The sequence below is a fragment of the Pezoporus flaviventris genome, unplaced genomic scaffold (assembly GCF_033815535.1).
Source record: "Pezoporus flaviventris isolate CSIRO_AGI_PZ_B2104156 unplaced genomic scaffold, CSIRO_AGI_Pfla_v1 ptg000002l, whole genome shotgun sequence".
Taxonomy (NCBI): domain Eukaryota; kingdom Metazoa; phylum Chordata; class Aves; order Psittaciformes; family Psittacidae; genus Pezoporus; species Pezoporus flaviventris.
The window spans coordinates 64,262,008-64,281,554 of NW_026892550.1; the positions used below are offsets into that span (position 1 = coordinate 64,262,008).

A 19,547-nucleotide genomic window follows, 5' to 3' on the forward strand; every position below is an offset into this window, starting at 1 on the left:
GCAGTTCATTTTGCTGAAATGCTGAAGACAGATGGAGTCCATCTAGCAATTTCAGTTTTACTCTTTGCCTCGTTGATGTCAATATAGAATTTAATTTTTATTTTAATTTCCTTTTTCAAAAGACAATTGCTTAAAAAGATCATTTCAAACTGCAAGTTGGTACCCAAAATTTGGGGAATCTGAGAAATACTTCAACCAAGATTTCTTGTCCCTGTGCAGCAAGCTTTGATGATGTGATGTTATTTTTTATCTGTATTTCTGAGGAATAAAAAAAAACACAGAACCCCACACAATTCCAATGAACCCAAACCACGCCAAGAACTGAGGCTGTGCTGTTTTCCCACCTGTTGGTCTTTCTCCTTTCCTCTCTCTCCCTCAAAAATTTTGACCCAACTAGCCAACCTCAACTTCTGTTTTAAGAGAGAGATGTGAAGGGGACAAAGTTCCTACCATCTGTGTGATGACTGAGGAGATCAGTGACTTATTTGTTGTTTGCCAGCAGATGAGCAAGTGCATGTATATAGAATCAGAGAATGGTTTGGGTTGGAAGGGATCTTAAAGCTCATTCAGTTCCGTCCCCCTGGCATGGGCAGGGACACCTTCCACTAGACCAGGTTGCTCCAAGCTCCATCCAACCTGGCCTTGAACACTGCCAGGGATGGGACAGCCACAGCTTCTCTGGGCAACCTGTGCCAGTGTCTCGCCACCCTCACAGGGAAGAATTTCTTCCTAATATCTAATCTAAACCTACCCTCTTTCAGTTTAAAGCCATTCCCCCTTGTCCTGTCACATGCGTGGTGCAGCTGAGTAGCACTTTGGTGTCCATAATCAGCTGCTGCCAGGTTAGGGGGTGAAAAACTAAGCCAGCAGAGCATTGCAAGAGGATAGCTCAGAGGGCATGAGGTGTGTATGGGACAGGGGAAGATAAGGAGGGACAGAAAATGTTCTGTGTGAAAAGACACAAAAGCTATTGTAGCTTGATTTGCTGTCCATGGATTAGCTCATTTCTGCAGAGTGCTGTCCCCCTTATCACACAGACAATTCTGCTCTTGAAAAAGGTATTTCTTGGTTGTATGCTTTGCTCTTGCTCTGCTTATCTGCTGCACAAGTTGGAAGATGTGCAGGATGATGTAAATAAAGCTCACTCTAGAGCAACAGGCATTGGACATCATTGTAACTGGATTCTCCTGTATTCTGGTCTTTGCTCCTTTGGGATGCTGCAGGAGAACATCAGCGTCACTAGAATGGGAAGCAGGGCTAAAACTGGAGGTTTCTGTGCTGGAGTTTTTCCTGCCATTTGCTTGAATTACAGGTTGTTGAAACAGCATGATTTGCTTAGTGGTTTAGCTATCTACAAATGTTCTTCACTTCATCTGTGCATTTTACCAAACTCAAGTGATGGCTTTAGTAAGCTCTAAAGGGCTGTTTGCGACTGATATTCAAAAGCTCCTGACAGCAAATGGGAAGCTTCTGTGAAACAGAAGTATCTTCTTCATGTGGTCTGTTAATTATTTGTATCGGCTTCACATGGAGATCCAGTGCCTCTTAACTACATAAAAATCTTGTATGTTCAGTGATAAATAACTTTCCTTATTTTAAACCTTCATGACATAGTGATCTTTCAAGAGATACATGCATGAGCTCTGCTTGTGCCCTAGGAAAATGTTGTACATTGCTATAGTTGCCATGCCTCATCTCGGGAAGTTTTGCTGCCTGTGCTCTTAGTTCAGCATTGACTGCAGTATGTAAGCTAATTAAGTTAAAGGGGAAAACAGAGAATAAGTGGAAGAGGAGAGACAGCAATATGTATCAACATCATATTTCCTCTTTCTCTCTCTGTAATTAAATTACTGATGTGTGTGGAGACTCATGGACTGCCTTCCCATAATGTGATTTTATTTTTCACTCCCCAGCTTATTTCTTCCTGCATAAGGCTATTTTCTTTCTCAGTAGTTATTGGGAGATGTTATTTCCCAGCGAGGGGTAACAGAGACTAATTAACCACTGGTCAACATGCACTCTCATTATCAAGCAGAAGAGGGCGCTAAATCAAAAGCAGCCTGATGACAAAAACCCAGAACAGAAGAAGGATCCCCTATCCTCAAAACAAACCTGGAGCTGAACAATACAGGAAGAAATGAATAATGTATGCTTTTTCTGTGGACAAAATTGACTTGATTTTTTCTTTTTTCTTTTTTTTTTTAAGTTTAATTGTGGTTTGGAGAAAGTCCAAATCATGCAGATCCTTTTAATTCCACTGTTGTAGTAAGTGACTAATTTCCAATGCAAAGTATTTGGTGCTGAGGCTATTATAATATGAGAGGAGCCAGACCTGGAGTAACTGTGCAAGCTTAATGGCTCTTGCAAATGAAAACAGAATAAGGCTGGGTGTGAATGTCTTTGTTTTCATTTAATTGATTAATGAAGTTCCATAAAATCAAAATCACTGCAGCCTTGACCCTTCTAACTTATTACAAGTATCAGCAGTAGAAGGAGGTAACACAAAGTATTCAGTCCTGGTTATGAACAAAGACAGAAGGACTCTGAAGTGTTTGAAGTTGTTAAAATAAACCTTAGTGGTTTGATTTCCACACCCTGTCCATTTGCTTTCAGCACGTACCTTTGCAGAACCTTGTCTTCTATGCCAGTTCTGAGATCCTCACTTGGGCACTGTCCCCATGAGAATGTTTACTGTTGGCAGAGCTTGGATGTTACTAAGTGAAAAGTAGCTTCCAATGCTGAAATATTTTGCTATGAAAAGATAAATCTACCTTTGAGGTAATTCTTTTTTCAATTTTTCTTTAAAGCAAAACAGTTAAAAAGAAACTAGATGGTCTCTGTAAGAAACTTCACGCAAACCATGTTTCTAAAGGGTTTTTCTGTATCAGAAGGGTTCCTTGTGAGCATTCTGTTTTCTGCTGTGTCTAAACTAAGAAAATCAACATGTCATGTATATACCATGTATGTATTTTTTTTTGAGAGAAAATGAGGTAAAGTCCTCTTTCACACTTATCCTAACTTTGATTCTTTCTTCTAAAATATTGCAATTGCTGTATCTTAAAGTATATCTAGCATACAGCAACAAAGTGCTATGGACTTTCCTCCTTTATATCTATGCAATTCCTTCTTTCTTAAAAGCAACACATATTTATTCAAGGGTAAAATCCTGCCTGAAATGGGCTTGTTTCAGCACTGCACTGCTCCCCTGCTTTAATTGCACAACCCCCATGTAATTAGCGGCGTTACAGCCCCTGCAGTGCTGAGGATCAGAAGCTTCTTGTGCTTTCCTACTTGACAAGCAAAGCAGTGTTGTAGTTTTAAGGAAGGGAGGGGGTGTGTTTGTTTTTTTTTGGTGGAGGTTTTTTTTTATTTTATTCTAAATTTTAGGCCATTAAGGGGAAACTATAAAGGAGATAGAATGAATTCAGAGATTAGGATTAGATGTGCAATTTAAAGGATTTTGCTGTATAACATAAGATGTTTTAGTAGCCTAAAGCATGAAGAAAATCAAGGGGTAGATAGGAAGTTTAAGCTTGAGTTAAGCTGACACTAGCCATGTGTCTTTACAGCACAGAAAATTTGCTTTTTTTTTGGGCAATAAGGAGTCTGAAATTTCGTCTTAAAGCTGTCAGATCTGGAATTCTTCACAGATGGAACCTTTATTTATCTGGTATTTATCCTTGGCAATAGAAACATGCAAATCATCAGATCTATAGACCTCAAATTAGGTCCCATATCCCTGCAAAAATAACTCCAAAAGCTGGTGAGCCATGCTTGTGTATGCCAAGTTAACCTGATCACCAGTCTGGGTGAGGTGTGCTCCTCCCTGCTCCACAGGCAGGAATGGCTTCAGGAGATGGAATGCCCGCCCCTGCAAAGTGTGAGTACCAATTTGCTTACTAGGATCAATTGGTAGTTTGATCAGCACCTTGCAGTGACATGGATTTAAAACACGGGTGCTTTAAATACTTTCTTTTCCTATGAATGTGGGGTAGAGTCACAGACAACATCTTATATAAAAGCAAGAACATTCAAATGTTTGAGTTCTGATAGTGAAGTGATTGCTTCTGGGACAAATACATACAAGAAAATATCCATCCCAAACAGTCCACTGGGAATTTCCTTCCTTATTGCCAAGATGGCTTCAGTAGTATGTAAAGCAGCAGCTAGTAATGTCTCGTAGCAGGCTGACAATGAATATCCTAGAATCCTAGCTGGTACACAGCTATATGCCTATCAACACATCAACTGGCTGCTGTGGGTCAGCATAAAAAAATAACTGTTTTCTAGTGGGTACACATATTGGTGTTGGTGTCCTCTGCTCCAATACTTGTATTCTTGAAACTTGTAGGGACTTTGAGATCTGTACCTTTTAATAAAACTGAGCTGTAATTGGCAAATAATGTTGAAGGGAAAGGAATTGCAGAGATGGATGGACACACAGTTAGCTAGGTCTCAATAAAGCTTGTTTCCTTAGGGTAAAATATAGCTTAATTTAGTGATGTTGGAACACTTCACAGCAAAAGTGGCATGCTGCTCTATGATTCTATAAGCACAATATAAAATCTATTAAAATTTCGTTTAAAAAAGAAAAAAAAAGACATTTTTGGTTTAGAAATGTAGCAGAGATGAGCTTTTGCACACTGATGAAGGTGAAGTGTGTTTGTGACTGTACCTGCTGCTCAGTGCCGAGAGGGCTCCTGCTAAAAAGAATGTCAGAGTTTTACAGTGTACAGGCACAAGGGGGCCCAAATCAGTTTGAACAGAAAACCTTCAGTCTTAAGTTTTCCTTCAGAGCAAGTGGCTTTGCAATGTTGAAAGTCTCCTTGGCAATGTGGTGGGTTTGGTTTTTTTTTTCTCGTCTATAATTAACATGAAATGCCTCCTATTCAGCTAAGGCTCTTCTGTATATTTCTGTGAAATGCAAGGAAGGGTAGAATTGTTAAATCCCAGTATTTGTAAAGAAGATCATTTCTGAGAGAGGTTTCTCAGATCGGGTTAGATCAAGACAGCCTCAGCATGTGCTCAGTTCTTGATCGGACTCTGACAATGTATCCCATATTGACAAGGAAGTAATGGATGCTGCATTACGAATTTGGCTAATTTCAAAACTGATGTGCTCCAGCAGAGATGGCTGATTCAAGAAACCTTGACGCTTATGTTCCAGCACTGCTCCTACAAGTCACTGGCTGACTCAGGCTTGTATGCCTGGGGCTCTACAGCTGCTCATATGCACGGACAGCTCATTCACCTACCTACCAAAATCAAGTGCTAGAAACTAATTACACCTCTAGGGCTGGATATAGTCATTGGGAGGGATTTTTGAAAGCAGGCACCTGTTTGCCCCTTACAAAGCCGAGCCGAGGGTTACCAAGACCCTGTCTGCTGTGGGATTTCCCTTATCTTTGCTTTCTACATCCTGTACATCAACGTTTATCAATGACCTGGAAGAAGGGCTGGTGCGTACCCTCAGCAAGCGTGCTGGTAATACAGAGCTGAGGGAAATGACTGATACACATTAAGGCTGAGCTGCCATTCAGCAGGACCTTGATAGGCTGGAGAATTTGGCTGAGAGAAACCTAATGAGGTTCAACAAGCACAAGCATAGGGTCCTGTACCTGGGGAGGAAGAACCCCAAGTACCAGTACAGGCTGGGGCTGACCTGCAAGAGAGCAGCTCAGCTGAGAAGGACTTAAGGGTGTTGGTGGATGATAAATTGGTTATGAGCCAACAGTGTCAGGAGGGGAGACTATCCTGGAGTGCATCGGGGGGAGTGTGGCCAACAGGTTGCCAGAGGTGATCCCCTCCTGCTCAACCCTGGTGAGGCCACATTTGGAGTACTGTGTACTCAGTAGAAGGTAAGAGAAGGAGATACTGGAAAGGGTCCAGCAGAGGGCCACAAGGATGATCAGGGGTCATATGAGGAGAGGCTGCAGGAGCTGGGCCTGTTTCGTCTAAAGAGCAGGCTGGGAAGGGATCTCATTAACACATAAATATCTCAAAGGCGGGTGCCAGGAGGATGGTGCTGAAACTCTCTTCAGTGGTGCCCAGCAATAGGATGAGGAGCAATGACCATCAACTAAAACACCAGAAGTTTCATCTCAACATGAGGAAAAACTTCTTTAAGCTGAGGGTGCCAGAGCATTGGAAGAGGCTGCCTAGGGGGGTCGTGGAGTCTCCCTTTCTGGAGACATTCATAACGTGCCTGGACATGCTCCTGTGTAACCTGCTTCAGGTGGCCCTGCCTGGATGCTCTTCAGAGGTCCCTTCCAACCCTACCGACTGCGGCTCCCGTCAGCTCTGAACACGAAGGCCCGAACCATCCCTGGGGCCAGGCGGCCGTGAGGCACATCCCACCGCCGCGCCAACGGCCTCTCCCTCGCGGCAGCCTCTCGCCCTGACCAGCCAAGCGCCCCTCCGCGGGCCCCTGCGCAGGCGCGCAGAGGCCGCGCATGCCCACAGCGCCCCCGCGCGCCGAGCGGCTTGAGCATGTGCAGAGGCCGTGGCTCGGCTCGGCTCTGCGCGGAGGGGGGGGGGCCGGGGCCGGGCAGGTTGCGCCGCTGCGCCCGCCCCTCCAGCAGCGGGGTGGCCCCGGCCCCGGCTCTGCCCCTGCGCGGCGGTACCCACCGCCGTCTGCTCCCGGACCGGACCGGCTACGGACGCGGCCTCCGGGCGCACGGGCACGGTAAGGGTGCGGCACCGGCTCCTGCCTCAGCGGCGGGCGAGATGGGCGCTGACAGGCGGCCCTGGGAGGGAGAGAGCGAGGGAGGGAGGCAAAGAGGGAGCGAGCGGGCGGCCGCCCCGGGAGGGGGCCGCGGGATCGGCTTGTCCCGTTTCGGGGGCTGTCGCCGAGCTGTGTCGGGCGGGCTCGGCGTGGCGGGGTCGGGGGTTGCTCCGGCCGCAGCTTCCCTCCTCTTCTTCCTCAGCTGCACTTTCGGTTTCGCGTGGGAAGCGGAGCTGGGCGCGGCGGAGCGACCGTGGGGCCGGGGCCGCCCCTCATCACCTCTCCCCCGGCCGGCCCGCGGGTGTCCGCACCCTGCCCCGCCGGCTGAGGGGGCGCTGGGGGCGGCGGGTGGTTCCTGGCGGCTGTCAGCGTAAACAGAGTCCCGAGGCGGCCGCGGCCTGCCGCGCCGGACCACGCTGGGCCACGCTGCCCCTGCCGCGGCGAGAGCGGGAGCGGGGCGGTGGCCGGGGCAGCGCGGCGGGGGCAGCGCCTTGTTTACACAGGGCGTCGGGAGAACATGGCAGCCCGGGAGTGCTGGCCAGCTGCTGTCATGCGTGCTGGCGGCGGGGGAGCCCTGCCGGGCCTGCCGCCTCCCGCCCGGCCACCACACGCCCCGCGGTCACTGCTCCGGCTGCGCCCTGACCAAAGAGCTCAAGTCCGGCGTATTCCTAATTACACCTCGCCGCGCCTGTAAAACGTGGTATCGGTCAGCTCAGCTCAGCTGTTCATGCTTATCTGTTGCCTTTTGGGATGTGTTCTCTCACAGTGGTTGTTTATTTTTTTTCCCCCACTTAAATAATTCAGTTCTTCGTTCTGCGTGTTCCCTCCCTTATGGCTGGTCACTGTCATGGTCCTTGTGAGCTTTTTAACCATTTAACTTCTCCAGCAAAGGCGGCTAAACCTTCCAGGCTGCCAGGTTAAAACTAGTTAGTTTGTGAGGAGGATTCTGGGAGCAGGATAGTTCTTTTCTGTAGTCCCTTCAGTGACATACTCTTTGCATCTTTCAGGTTTCAGTAATACCTGGTTCAGAAGGTCCCTAAGCTTCAGACTCTATGTGCATCTTTGTGTTTATAGTTGTGTAAGCCCTTCAGGAGCTTTGCTTCCATAAAGCTGTCTACCTTAAAACTTACTCCTTTGCCATCTAGAATATCCTATGAAAAGGAATTACATAGCTTGTGTGTGCTGCTTCCTTTTATCTGCATGTGTGTGCTGTGATTTTTTGGTTTTGTTTTTTTATTTAAACCCCCATCCTCACCATTTAATTTCGTCCTCTCTGCTCTTTTATTATGTAAAACGATGCATAATTGCTCCCTACTCTGGCTTGTGGGGGAGTGGAAATGGATGTTAAGGACCTACAACCGAGCCGATGGAAAGAGAAATGCTGGCATAAAGTGAGGGTACAAAGTGTGTGAGTCCTGTCAGAAGGAAGAGAAGGTTTGAAGGATCTTTAAATAGAGAGCAGTGGGAAGAGAGCCTGCTAATAGGATGAAATACAGGAAGGTCCAGGAGAAGCCTGCTGGAGCCACAAAGCTTTGTGCAGAACGTTAATAGTTTTTAAGTGATTATAAGCTTATGTTTTGGGGCTCATCAGCTTTAGCTGTTGAGGTTTCTGAGCAAACTCTGGATGGGCAGATTATCAAATTAAATATGTAAGGAAGGAGTTCCTCAAGGTTCTTACTGGATTTGGTACATCATTCATTTGATCCAATGTAATAATTTATGTGTGTTCAGCAATAAAGTTATTGCCTTGTTGTATGGGAAATTCTGAAGTATAATGTGGTCAGAACTACTTGCTTTGATGATTCTTCATTTTCATCTCCTTTGCTATAACTTCTAGAGATTTATGTAACGTATAAAGTGCTGTAAATTGTATGGATTGTTCCCGTGACCTTGTGAATGCAAAGATATACTTTGTATCATCCTTTTGAGTATAGCCCCCAGTGCTTTAGCTATTTACAAGTTGTTGTTTGTTTTTGTTTTTTTTTATTTTTTTTTTTTTTTTTACTTTCTTAGCTTTTTTGGTAACTTTTTTTTCCCCCATGTTTTGGACTTTTCTGAGTTTCGAAAAAAAAAAGCAGTTAATTCACCATTTCTTCTGCACACCTATGTGAATCAGTTAGCTGGAGACATAAAAATTATCTAGGAAAATACATAAAAAAGACCTTTTGGTTGACACAGTTTTTTATAGTGTGTGCCATGGTTTATGTGTATCAAAGCAATAGCGACATTTACATGTGTATTTGAGGTGCTGCCTATGAAAGACCACCTTTGTACCCATAGGAAGCCTTGTCACAGCTAGTGGGATCCTGTATTTCTGTATAACTAATTTCATTTTCAAGCCAACTTCTTTAACTTTTTTTTTTTGAAGGAAGGCCTTTATGAAAAAAAAAATTGTGTGAGATGCTACTGCTGGCTGCAGTCCTGCCCTTGTGGTTGCTTCTGTGTAGGTATCCGCATAAATCTCTTCTCAGGATTTGGGATGCCAGAGGAATAAAAGGGGGACATTGTTCCAAGTACTCTTACGTTTCTTCTGAGTGCTGCGGGAGCAGCTGCCTCTAGTCACTGCTGCCCAGGCTTCTGCATGTTTGTCTTGTTTTCCTCTGTGTGTACGAGTTGTGTCCATCTTTTTTTCAAGCATTGATTTTGTTTGTTTGTTTGTTTGTTTGCTTGTTTTATAATTTAAAACTGTTTGCAGATTTCTATTTAGAGTTTTGTTATGAAGCCGGTCTTGAATAGCTTCACTCTGAGCCTGGCCTAGTTGAATTGACATTCTGCCATCCTTTCCATGCTGTTTTTTCAATTATTATTATTTTTAATTCTGTTGAGTTGCGTGTTTGCCTTTCTGTTAACTCGACACGTGGTTGTGCACAGGGGGATCGACTTAAGATTCTGGTTTTTGTGGGACTACTATTAATTTGTCACAGTTGTGATTAGTGTTTTAAGCTTCTCTGGTAGCTGCTGAAAACACGAGAACTGCATGGATCTATTGTAGGCAGACGCTTGGATATGTAATGTAGGCTGTGCAAATGTGCTATTAAATATGTGAGTAAACTGTTTGGTATTTTGCAGTCTTTATGGCAAGTGCTCTCTAGCCTCTGAAGATGTACATGCTGTAATCGGTTGTCTTGACCAAGGAAAATGATTAAAATTTTGGGTCTTGTGTTTTTCGTAGTGGTAAACAGTTAGAAACCTCTTGCTGTTGAGGCAAAGAATGTGACTTCAAGACTCAGATCTTTGGTTTTGTTTTTTTCTCTTTCTTGAGGGTGGGAGCACTTGGACTTACTTTTCTTTTCCTATGACATATGTATAAAAATAAAGGATGATGAAACAAAGCTGATGTCCCTGTTGTAAGGGATGTTCCAAATGTTTCAGAACTAGTTTCTCTCTGCTTTTTCTGTGAATGGATGTCAGATCTCTAACAAAATGATTTGGTCATGTCTTTTGGAAATGTCAGATTTGTTTTTTTTCCTCTGATGTCATCCCATATTTTGCTTTGTTGCAAGCACCTGTCCGGGAATTCAGTTTGTGGTGTGTGTGTGGTTTTTTATTTTAAAATCTTTCTGCTGCTGTTTTGTACTTCAGAAGTAGTCACACTTTGAACCAGCTTTTCTGCTGGCTAATTTTATCACTGTTAATAACCTGGTCTTCTTACAAGTCTTAATCATCTCTTTCTTTAAGAATCTAATTATCTTTGGTGGTTTTGTCTCAGTCAGCCTTGGGAAATGTGAATTTTAGAACTGATTTCTGCAAGTGGCTGGGCAGTCTTTTGTTTTTACAGAAGTTGAGTTAGTCATGAGTTGCTGGGCAGAAGATGAGGAGTAGAGTCAGTATCCTACTGGAACTTCAGGGAGAAGTGAAGATTCCACAAGGCCATACTGCTTAGGAAGAAGGAAGAGGGCGAACGCTTAGCTGGTTCGTTTTAAAAGGAGTCTGCAGGAATCTGATGTGCATTTAGGTGTGTGGGGTGTGTTTGGGTGTTTGCTTTAACTTAGAACTTGTAAACCAGACCTGACTGAAACCCTTTTAACATCCCACGTGCTTGCCAGGGGGCTTGCCTTTTTCCCCACCCTGTCAGGTTTTTGAAGAGGTTGCTGAATAGCGTGACTCTTAGTATGAAGTTCAAATCATGTTGTATAACAGCTCTGGGCCAGTAATTTATTCCTTGCCTTGTCTGTTCTGTGCATTCAGTCTAAAGACACTGTCCTTTTAATGAATGCTAAGGTTTAACATCTCTCTGATTCTTCTGTGTATTCTCCCATGTAAGGTTCTTACTATGAATTTCTGCTGGAACTGATAAATGCGGATTATAATTTACGTTCCTGCATTGCTCTGTCTTCACTTCTGTAGGTAATTGGCAATTTATGTAGAGAGAAATCAGTGCAAGGGTCATCTAAACCTCTTGTAACCTAGGAGACAGAAATAGTGGGGTTTTGACATGACCTGATCTAGTACACGGTATTAAGTGTTTTCAGTTGCTACAGTTTGGCAGCTGTTTAGCCACCTGTGTGGGATTATAGTAGATAAAATACGAATATACAGTAGATGTGGTCTTGTTTATGATTGTTTATTTGCGTTAATATACTGTGTGAGAACTAAATTAGCTTTGTGACATGCTTAAGCTATGCAAAGGTACTACATGAAGTGCTGTGTTTTCTTTATACATAGATGCAAGTCTGAATTGCAGGAATAATGCTGATGTTTGAAAATGCTTGGAAGCTATACTTCCAAATTAAAATGTAATTTCCATTCCTTGGACTTCTCTTTTAGGTTATGATTGCTTGGCAGGATTTCTCATGTGGATGTAGGTAGAAAACTGTAGAAAAGGAAAAAAGTCTTTTTACAGTAAAAGTATTTTTTGTTTTGTTTTGTTTTTTTTCCATTTAATTTTGCATAGTTGTGAATGTTAAGACTTCTGAAATAATGTGGTAATTGAAAGGCAGGTAAGGGCTAGCTTTTTGAGTTAAAAACCTGGAGGGGGACATGTGTATGAGGCTCCAGGAATGCTTGCTAAAGGCTTTCTGGCTTGAGACTTGTGTGGGGAGTGAAGGAGGAGTTTGCTTTCTTTTTCATCAAGGAGAATACTGATAATCAAAAAGTGGTGCTGGCTTTACAAATGAAACAATGGAAGATAAAGTATTACGCTGGTGGTGTTGTGGTTTTTTTTTGGTGTGTGCGCTGTTACAAATAAGGTATTTTTAGGTTTGAATCATACTTTCTCATGTCAAGTTGACTGCCTATATAAGCAAAAAATGCCTTATTCTTTTTCTTCTAAATGGTGTATATTCCAAGAGGAACGATAAAATATATCTTGTGATTATTCTGCTGCTAGTATAACAGCTGTTTTGTTTATTTTTGTAGTAACCTGCCATCCACAGTAGCTAGACGGCTACTGGCTTTTTGTGCTAAGTTGATATGGCAACGGAATTGGTGCCTTTCTGAGCATATTTTTATGGTGTGCTGGAGGATCCTCAATACCTTTGATGAACTAAAGCTTTTAAACAGTTTTTGCATAGTTGTGTTTTTGATTTTTATTTTTTTTTTACTTTCTTGCTTAGTTGACATCCAGTTGGGGAGATCAGTAATTATCAGTTCTACTAGTACACCTAAACTATTGTGTCTGGAAAGATTTCCATGCCCATAGGAAACCCAGTTACTGTGCATGAATCTGAGCGAGCTTTTCCCTGTATGTGCAAGGATAATTTAGTTTAAGCTGGCTGTGTGCTATTGGAAGCAGGCTTTTGAGTTTACCCATTGGAGTATTAATTATATTTTTTCTTTCTTCATTATATGGAAGAACCTGTTTTCTTGCAGATCTTGGTGCTTCTGCTAGCTTTAGAAATGGATAAGTTTTACTAAAAGTGAGGGCCTAAATTCTGGCTTCTGTTATACAGCATTGATCTCAGTGGAGTTACTCACAAGGGTAATTGATAACAGACTGGGTTTTTATGTCTCATGTGGAATATGTGCTTTCTGTTGTAAGAAGCCAAACTTCTTAGTTTACATCTTGAAGTAGTAAACTGCTCCTCACGGCCCAAGGTTTATGAAGACACATTATTTGTCTCTTCCAAAGACAGGATATGAGTAATAATACTTATTCAGAATAAATAAATAGCAGTTGTTTAGAAACAAAGCACTGCTGTTAAGCTAGTTTTAAAGAAATTCACAAAGATGGAGGTTATATGTCTTTGTAAGTTCAGTGAGTCCATGGCATACCCAAATTGAAGCATTATGATATGGAACAACTCCTTTTGGATGCGTAAGAATTTTTTCTACAGGGAAAAAAATAAAATACAATACTTCTTATTTTTCAAATAAAACTCTAGATTAGAAATCAGACATGTGTTTGTGAGATGTGTATTATGTATGCATTACTTTAAAAAAGCAGTAGTTTGAAAGCTGCATAAAACTAGTTATGAAACTTAGGAGACTGTAGCTTTATGGAATTACTATGAAACTAGTAAAACAAAAAAAATCCATCTCTGAATTTAAAAGGAAAACAGTAACTTTAGAAAAGCTGCACTAACTCAAAATGTATGTATGTCTCAAAATGAGTTGATATTTGACCTCAGTGAGAAATTAATGATTTTGGCCATGGAGGGCCAAAGTAATACCTATTACTTGTTTTTAAAATTGCATGCAATTTAGCAAATGGCAAAGAACCAAACTGAAATTATCTTATCTTAGTATTAAAAGTCAGTGTGAAACTTGTGTTGTATGGCACTACTCACTCAGCACATTGTCACATCTGTTGTGTTCAGTGATGCCCTCTTTTGATGTTGAGATGTAGCATGCAATAGGTTTCATAAATGTTGGAAGGCTTTTGAATATAACCTGTGCTACTAACTTCAAATCATTTTGTGTTTCAGACACCTCTGCCTCGCTCTTCAACAGAAGTGGATTGTGAATTTAAGCCTTTGATAACTGCAGGCTGTCAGCATTACTGTCTTCGAGATAGATAACAACTCTCAAAGCATCTTCAGGGGATGCACCATGACATCAGCAGTGATTGACACGGGAGACCCGGGTCTGGAGTTTGACAGCAATGAAATAAAAAATCAAGAGGTTAGGAAAACAAATATTATTTATTTACTAGCAAACTTCACAACTTTGATCTTAATGTGAAAGAAAAATTCACCTTAAACTTGCTGTGAAAACAAGTGAAATGGATTACAGATTGTTGTATAAGGAGGAAGACAGCAGCCCATATTTTGTATATCTTTTATTTTCACAGAGAAGTGGGAGCAGTAAGTTTTGAAGTCTGCTATACACCTGTAGAATAGGTTGACAAAATTATCTCTTTAAAGATCTTGAATGTGTCTTGAGGTGTAGAACAGGAGGAGCAGAACAACAGAAGGACCTTTTTCAGAGTTAGCCAATGTGATGTATTTGCTCATATTTTGCATTCTTATAAACAAATAATAAATATGTTCTACTCTCCTGTAGCTTGTAGTAAATTGAATCTGACAGGGCTCCAGTTCTGCAACACTGTAACAGATTAAATATGCTGTTACAGATGTTTTGGTCCTTAAATAAGTAGATATAGGCGTATGGGCTTTGAAGTAGACAGTTCTTTTTTGATAGCTTACGTACTTAATCCAGAACATGAGCGTTCATAAGGTACCGATCAGATGTAGGTATGTTGCAGAACATATGCAAAGGCTTGATTAAATTTCATGGAGCTGAGGGACAAGGAACACTTCCACAGCTGGATGTCTTAATTATAAAACTTGCTTTTTTCCCATATCTTGAAGCCATCTGATGCTTTAAATTTTACGTGTGTTAAGCCAGGCAAATATCTTTGAGATTGAGGAAGATCCCTTTGGAGGATGATAAGCTGTCTTTTTATTGGTTTGATTTTGTTTTCTTTTTTAAATGTCTTGCTGTAGAAGACAATTTCCTTTAAAAATCTTTATTATCAGTATTCCATGAAATATGTAAGAGGATAAGAGGAAAATACTGATGTAGAGTTCAACTCAGCAGTTCAATATCTAGAGCACGGTTTTTTTCCTTGTTTTCTTTTTTTTTTTAATTTTATTTTATTTTTCCCCTCTTTCTATAGGAAAATGAGCCAGTCTCTGAATTCCCAGCAGTGATTGTGGAGCCAGTTCCTAGTGCGAGACTAGAACAGGGATATGCTGCACAGGTCCTGGTTTATGATGACGAGACTTACCTGATGCAAGATGTAGCAGAGGAACAAGAAGTTGAGAGTGAAACTGTGGAAACAGGTAGATTTAATTTTTTTCACCCATGAGATTTTTGTACTTTTAGAGGCTCCTGAGGATTGTGACTTTGTGTTTACCCACAGGATGAGATCCTGACCTGGGTTCACATCTCTTCCCTCTAAGCTTAGTTTTTTCTGTAGCATCAGTGGTGACTGGATTAGGGCTTGGCAGGTAAAAATGTCACCCTAAATTCAGGTGACATTGTAACACCATGTACCCTTATGGGCAGGTTTTTTTTTTTTGTTACTTACTTACACAGGGAACTATCTAGACAACTAAACTTTGAGTTTTTAAAAAAGTCAGCTAAGCCATGAAGCTGATTAGAGTTTAGTTTTACAATGCATCTGAGCCAAATAGCTGCAGGGAAGTTGACGTTATGGATTGTGTGGTTCTACCCTATCTTCCAAATGCTCTCCTTCTCACAAACTCTGTCCTTTGCTATCGTGCCTTTTTGGTCCAAGAGTGACTTTACTGCTGGTTTAGCGGCAGGAGTACATGGCTGGGGAGGATGAAGTTGGACTGTCCTTTTATGGGGAAAAAAAGCCTAATAGATTGAAAATTAACCCATCGATATTGTAAAATAACAAGTTACGAATGGAGAAAGGAGGAGAGCTTTGGCATTAAAGCAGCTGACCTGTGTGATGATAAGCATGGCTCTTTCTGTACACCTCTGTTCAAAGAACATGTTCAGGAGCTTTGAACTTTGAGGGTGACCAAAGTCTGTTTAAACTGTGTGAAGAAACAAAAGTTATGCTCCTATGGGAGCCTAATTATACCTGACTGCCCTGCTGCTGCTGTGCTGTTGTCCCTCCCTGTTGCTTTCTTGTGCTACTTCTTATATTCGTTGAACGTTTTTTAGCCATTTCAGTATGCTACTTTTGCAAGAAAAAATAGCACGGAAACCCTTAACTGTTGTGTATTTTTGCTCGATTATCTTTTTGCTGGTTGAGCATGTTGACATGGCTCAGACAAGGGCCTGATGAGTGCTGGGGTAGGGAATGCATACAACTGCAACCAAAGGAGGAGCAGGTCTTCTTGAGCACTCTGTACTGAACTGATGAGACCACTTGACTAGAAAATGGTTAGCATATGTTTCTATCCTTGAGCTGCTTGATTTAGAGTTGGAATTAGGCAAGTACAACAAAGCTGAGAGACTCTTGGCAGCCCAGTAAATATATGTGCATTCCCATCAGATTAGGTAGGTTTCAGTGCAGATTTCTCTGTAAACAGTGGATGCAGTTTTTCATACATCTTTCTGAATCTGGATGCTCATCTCATGCAGCACTGCATCAAAAAGTCACATGCATCAACTTCAGAAGATGTGTGTGAATGGATGGTTCAGTTTTTTGGAGACTACTTAGTTTACTCAAAGGTATTTTGAATTAAATATGCTAATTACAAGTTCAACAAATTCAAGTAAAGATAAACTAGGAGATTTTTAAAAAATTATTATATGACTATGGTAATAAGACCTTTTAAACTTAAGGTGAGAAGTGAGGGTGATTTTTCCCAAGAAGCTGGGTCTTAAAAATTAAACTTCTATTTAAAAATCTTCGAGTTTTTATAAACTGTTAATGAATAGTATCACTTGCAATTTCAAAAGGTCTTTAGGAAGAGGTAATCTCTCCTTGTGCACCTGTTCCCATACTCTGACTTTTCATTGTTACTTGTATAGTATATAAACCATTAATCCAGTGCAGTTTTCATGGTGTTATTATAATATGACAGCAAGTAATGCTTCTTGCACAGAGCTTGTATCTAATGTTGATGAAAGAAGTGTTTGGTTTAGACTGTTCTAAGGGAGGTAGTCGTGTGGGACATGTGTTTTGACTGATGTTTTGGTACACCCAAGAGTCTTATTGAATTAACTGCTAATATAGAGAGGTAAAATGGGCAATGGAAGAGATACCGGGCTGCCGGTAGGAAGCAGTTTGGTGTTGGAAAGATGATAAAGAGGCACCGTAGTAAATGGTAATGAGAAAGCAGGCTGAGGCAGGAACCGGTGATCAAGGTATAATAATGTTTATCTAAAGAGCATTTTTAAGATGTTGATTTTCTCAAGTACATACCTTTATTATGCTAATGATCCTGATTTAGATAGGTGCAACAGTTTGAATTCAGCGTGTCTTAGAAGAAAAATCCACCGCTGCTAAATTACAAATGTCAATTGGCTGCTACAAAAAAAGTCACGTCATTTGATAAATGAATAGTTGTTGCACCCAGAATGAGTAGACTTAATACCTTTTGTGGCTCTAGATTCTATAGACAGCATCATAAACGCTAAAACCCCATCTTAAAGAAGTCTTGGTAGTATTTGGAGTAATACATGCCCACATAACCTGATACACTCCCTGTTGTCAGTATCTCTGCTGTTGGCCATGGACCAGAGTTGTTTCTTTTCCCTTCTTGTGACATTCCATTGGCAATTCCAGTGACTACTGATATACATGCTTTATAATGTTACAGCATAACGTATTTCAAGAGCCTTGAGCTACTTCGCAGTTAATCTAAAGCTGCATAATTTAGTAAAATGTAGAATTATTCTAGCCTTCAGAGATAGGGATCAATGCTATTGTAAAGGTAGTCTGGTAGCTGATTTGGTAAAATTTATTTATGACACTGATTTGTGCTATGTCCTGAATAGATCTGTTTGTGTTTTGCTATTCTGTGATTGGATTTGAGACTGTGTGGACTGTAAGGACTGTCGGTGCTGATCCAAGGAAAGAACTGGGACTTGTAATGTTATTTTGCATTAAAATTCTCACCTTTTTGAAACTGCAATTCAAATAAAATATGCTATATAATCATTATAAATAGCTATATCTCTAAACACTGATGAATTTTTAGTTAATTCTAGTGGAGTACAGGGTTTCTTTGCCTGTCAGACTCCTTTCAGCATCTTTCCCACTAATGTATTTTGTTTCATTAATCAAGGATGATTATTGATAATTAATCCCTTAGCTAAAAAATGAACCCATTAACTATAAAAGTAAAACCCAAGAGTGTTTTAACAAACAAGAAAGACTTAATGGTTCAAGTTATTTTTTTTTGTCCTGTTCCAGAAAAAAAAGTCTATCTGCTTGTAATAGAAAAAAATGTTGACAAAGGAGTTTTCTAGGAAAAATAAAATGTAGGAATTTTCATCTTTTCAAGTGACCTTATGACTTTCTTAGTGGAAGTATTGAGTGCCTTCTGTAATGTCTGAAAGAGAAAGTATAAGCTTTAGATTGATAGTGTTTCAATTTCTTTCCTGTGCGTACGCTGTCATTTTTACGAGCAATACCTCTAGGCTATAGTGGACAGAGATACATTCTTAAGATTTAGTTTACTGCACCAGTGGAAGTGTTCATATTATAAACACTGCATTCTCCTTAACAATTTTTAATTATATCCAAATTTTGTTGGTTCCCATTTCCTGAGTAGTTTTTTGTCCTTAAAGTAATTAGCCCTTCAATTTTAGGCTTTATTCAGCAAAACCTTTGTAGTTTACATAACAGCAGAAGCTGCTGTCATCAAAGAAGCAGTCAGTCTGAAATTGCCAGTTGCTGTAGTTCTGTTTGTCACGACACAGAACCCATAACGTGGGTGTGTAGGTGTTGTGATGGGGTAATCTAATCTTTGAGCTTTCCATATGTGCAGTGCTGAAGGGTACCATAGTCATGAGCTGCAAATCTTGTACATGGAAGTTGTGTAGCCTTTTAACCAAATAAGGCATTAATTGAATATTTAAGTATGATAATGCTGTTTTGAAAATGCCAAGTTATCTACAACATTGTCATTAAAATTGATTAGTACTTTCTGAAGTCCCTTTGTACTGATTTTATGCCTGCATTAGTATTACTTTTCTTCTGGGTTACCTAATGATGAATTTAAAAAAAAACAGTAGTGGTGTTTGTTGTTTACAGGTTGTATTGAACAGTAGGCAGCTATTGAACAAATGTTATAAGTACAGTAAAGCTTGATCCCTGTGAGAGGTATACCAAAATCATATTGCCAGTATAGACCCTGATTTAATCAATTCACTTAATCTGACTTCTCATATCAGTAGTGTTTTTCCCCTTATTTTTTAGCAATCATCAAAGCAGCAAGTACGGGTTTGGGATTTTTTTTTTTCTCACCACTTTAAAGAGGAAACAAAATTAGTGCTTTGGAGAAGTTGAATTATCATTTGATGTGTGAACTATCACCACATTATTCAATTCAATGTTCCATCAGAAATCCTCCCTGTGGTGCGAGTTGAAAGTCTGTTTTAACTCTGAAAATGTTATTGCCACAGGGGGGTAGAAGATCTGCATGAAAAAATGGGGATCTGAAAATAAGCCCCTCCAGGATTACGATCTGGTGGAAAAATACTGAGCTACAAAGGCAACGATGGTATGTTTGTCTATATATCTTAAATTATTTTTTTTCCCACTGGGAAATTAAGTTGAAACTATCCTGTAAATTGATGGCCATCCTCTAAGGAGGGAGGGGGTTGAATAAACAGTGAGTTTAGGCTTAACTCCTCCCTTAATTTAAACAAATGCATGAATAGAGTACATACTCTAAGGCAAAATCTTCTTTTACAGAGGAAATACCAGGTTACTACTTGCACTGATACC

At 40.8% G+C, this 19,547-nt stretch overlaps 1 protein-coding gene across 1 annotated transcript in view; it reads left to right on the forward strand.

Moving 5' to 3' along the window:
• The first annotated feature begins 6,530 nt into the window (after positions 1-6,530).
• ELF2 (E74 like ETS transcription factor 2) overlaps positions 6,531-19,547 on the forward strand; it is a 36,125-nt gene continuing 23,108 nt past the window's right edge. The window contains exons 1-3 of the mRNA XM_061442347.1: positions 6,531-6,685; positions 13,591-13,786; positions 14,784-14,949. Of these exons, the coding sequence (XP_061298331.1) occupies positions 13,715-13,786; positions 14,784-14,949 (238 nt within the window). The 5' untranslated portion in view covers positions 6,531-6,685; positions 13,591-13,714. The remainder of the gene's footprint in view (positions 6,686-13,590; positions 13,787-14,783; positions 14,950-19,547) is intronic.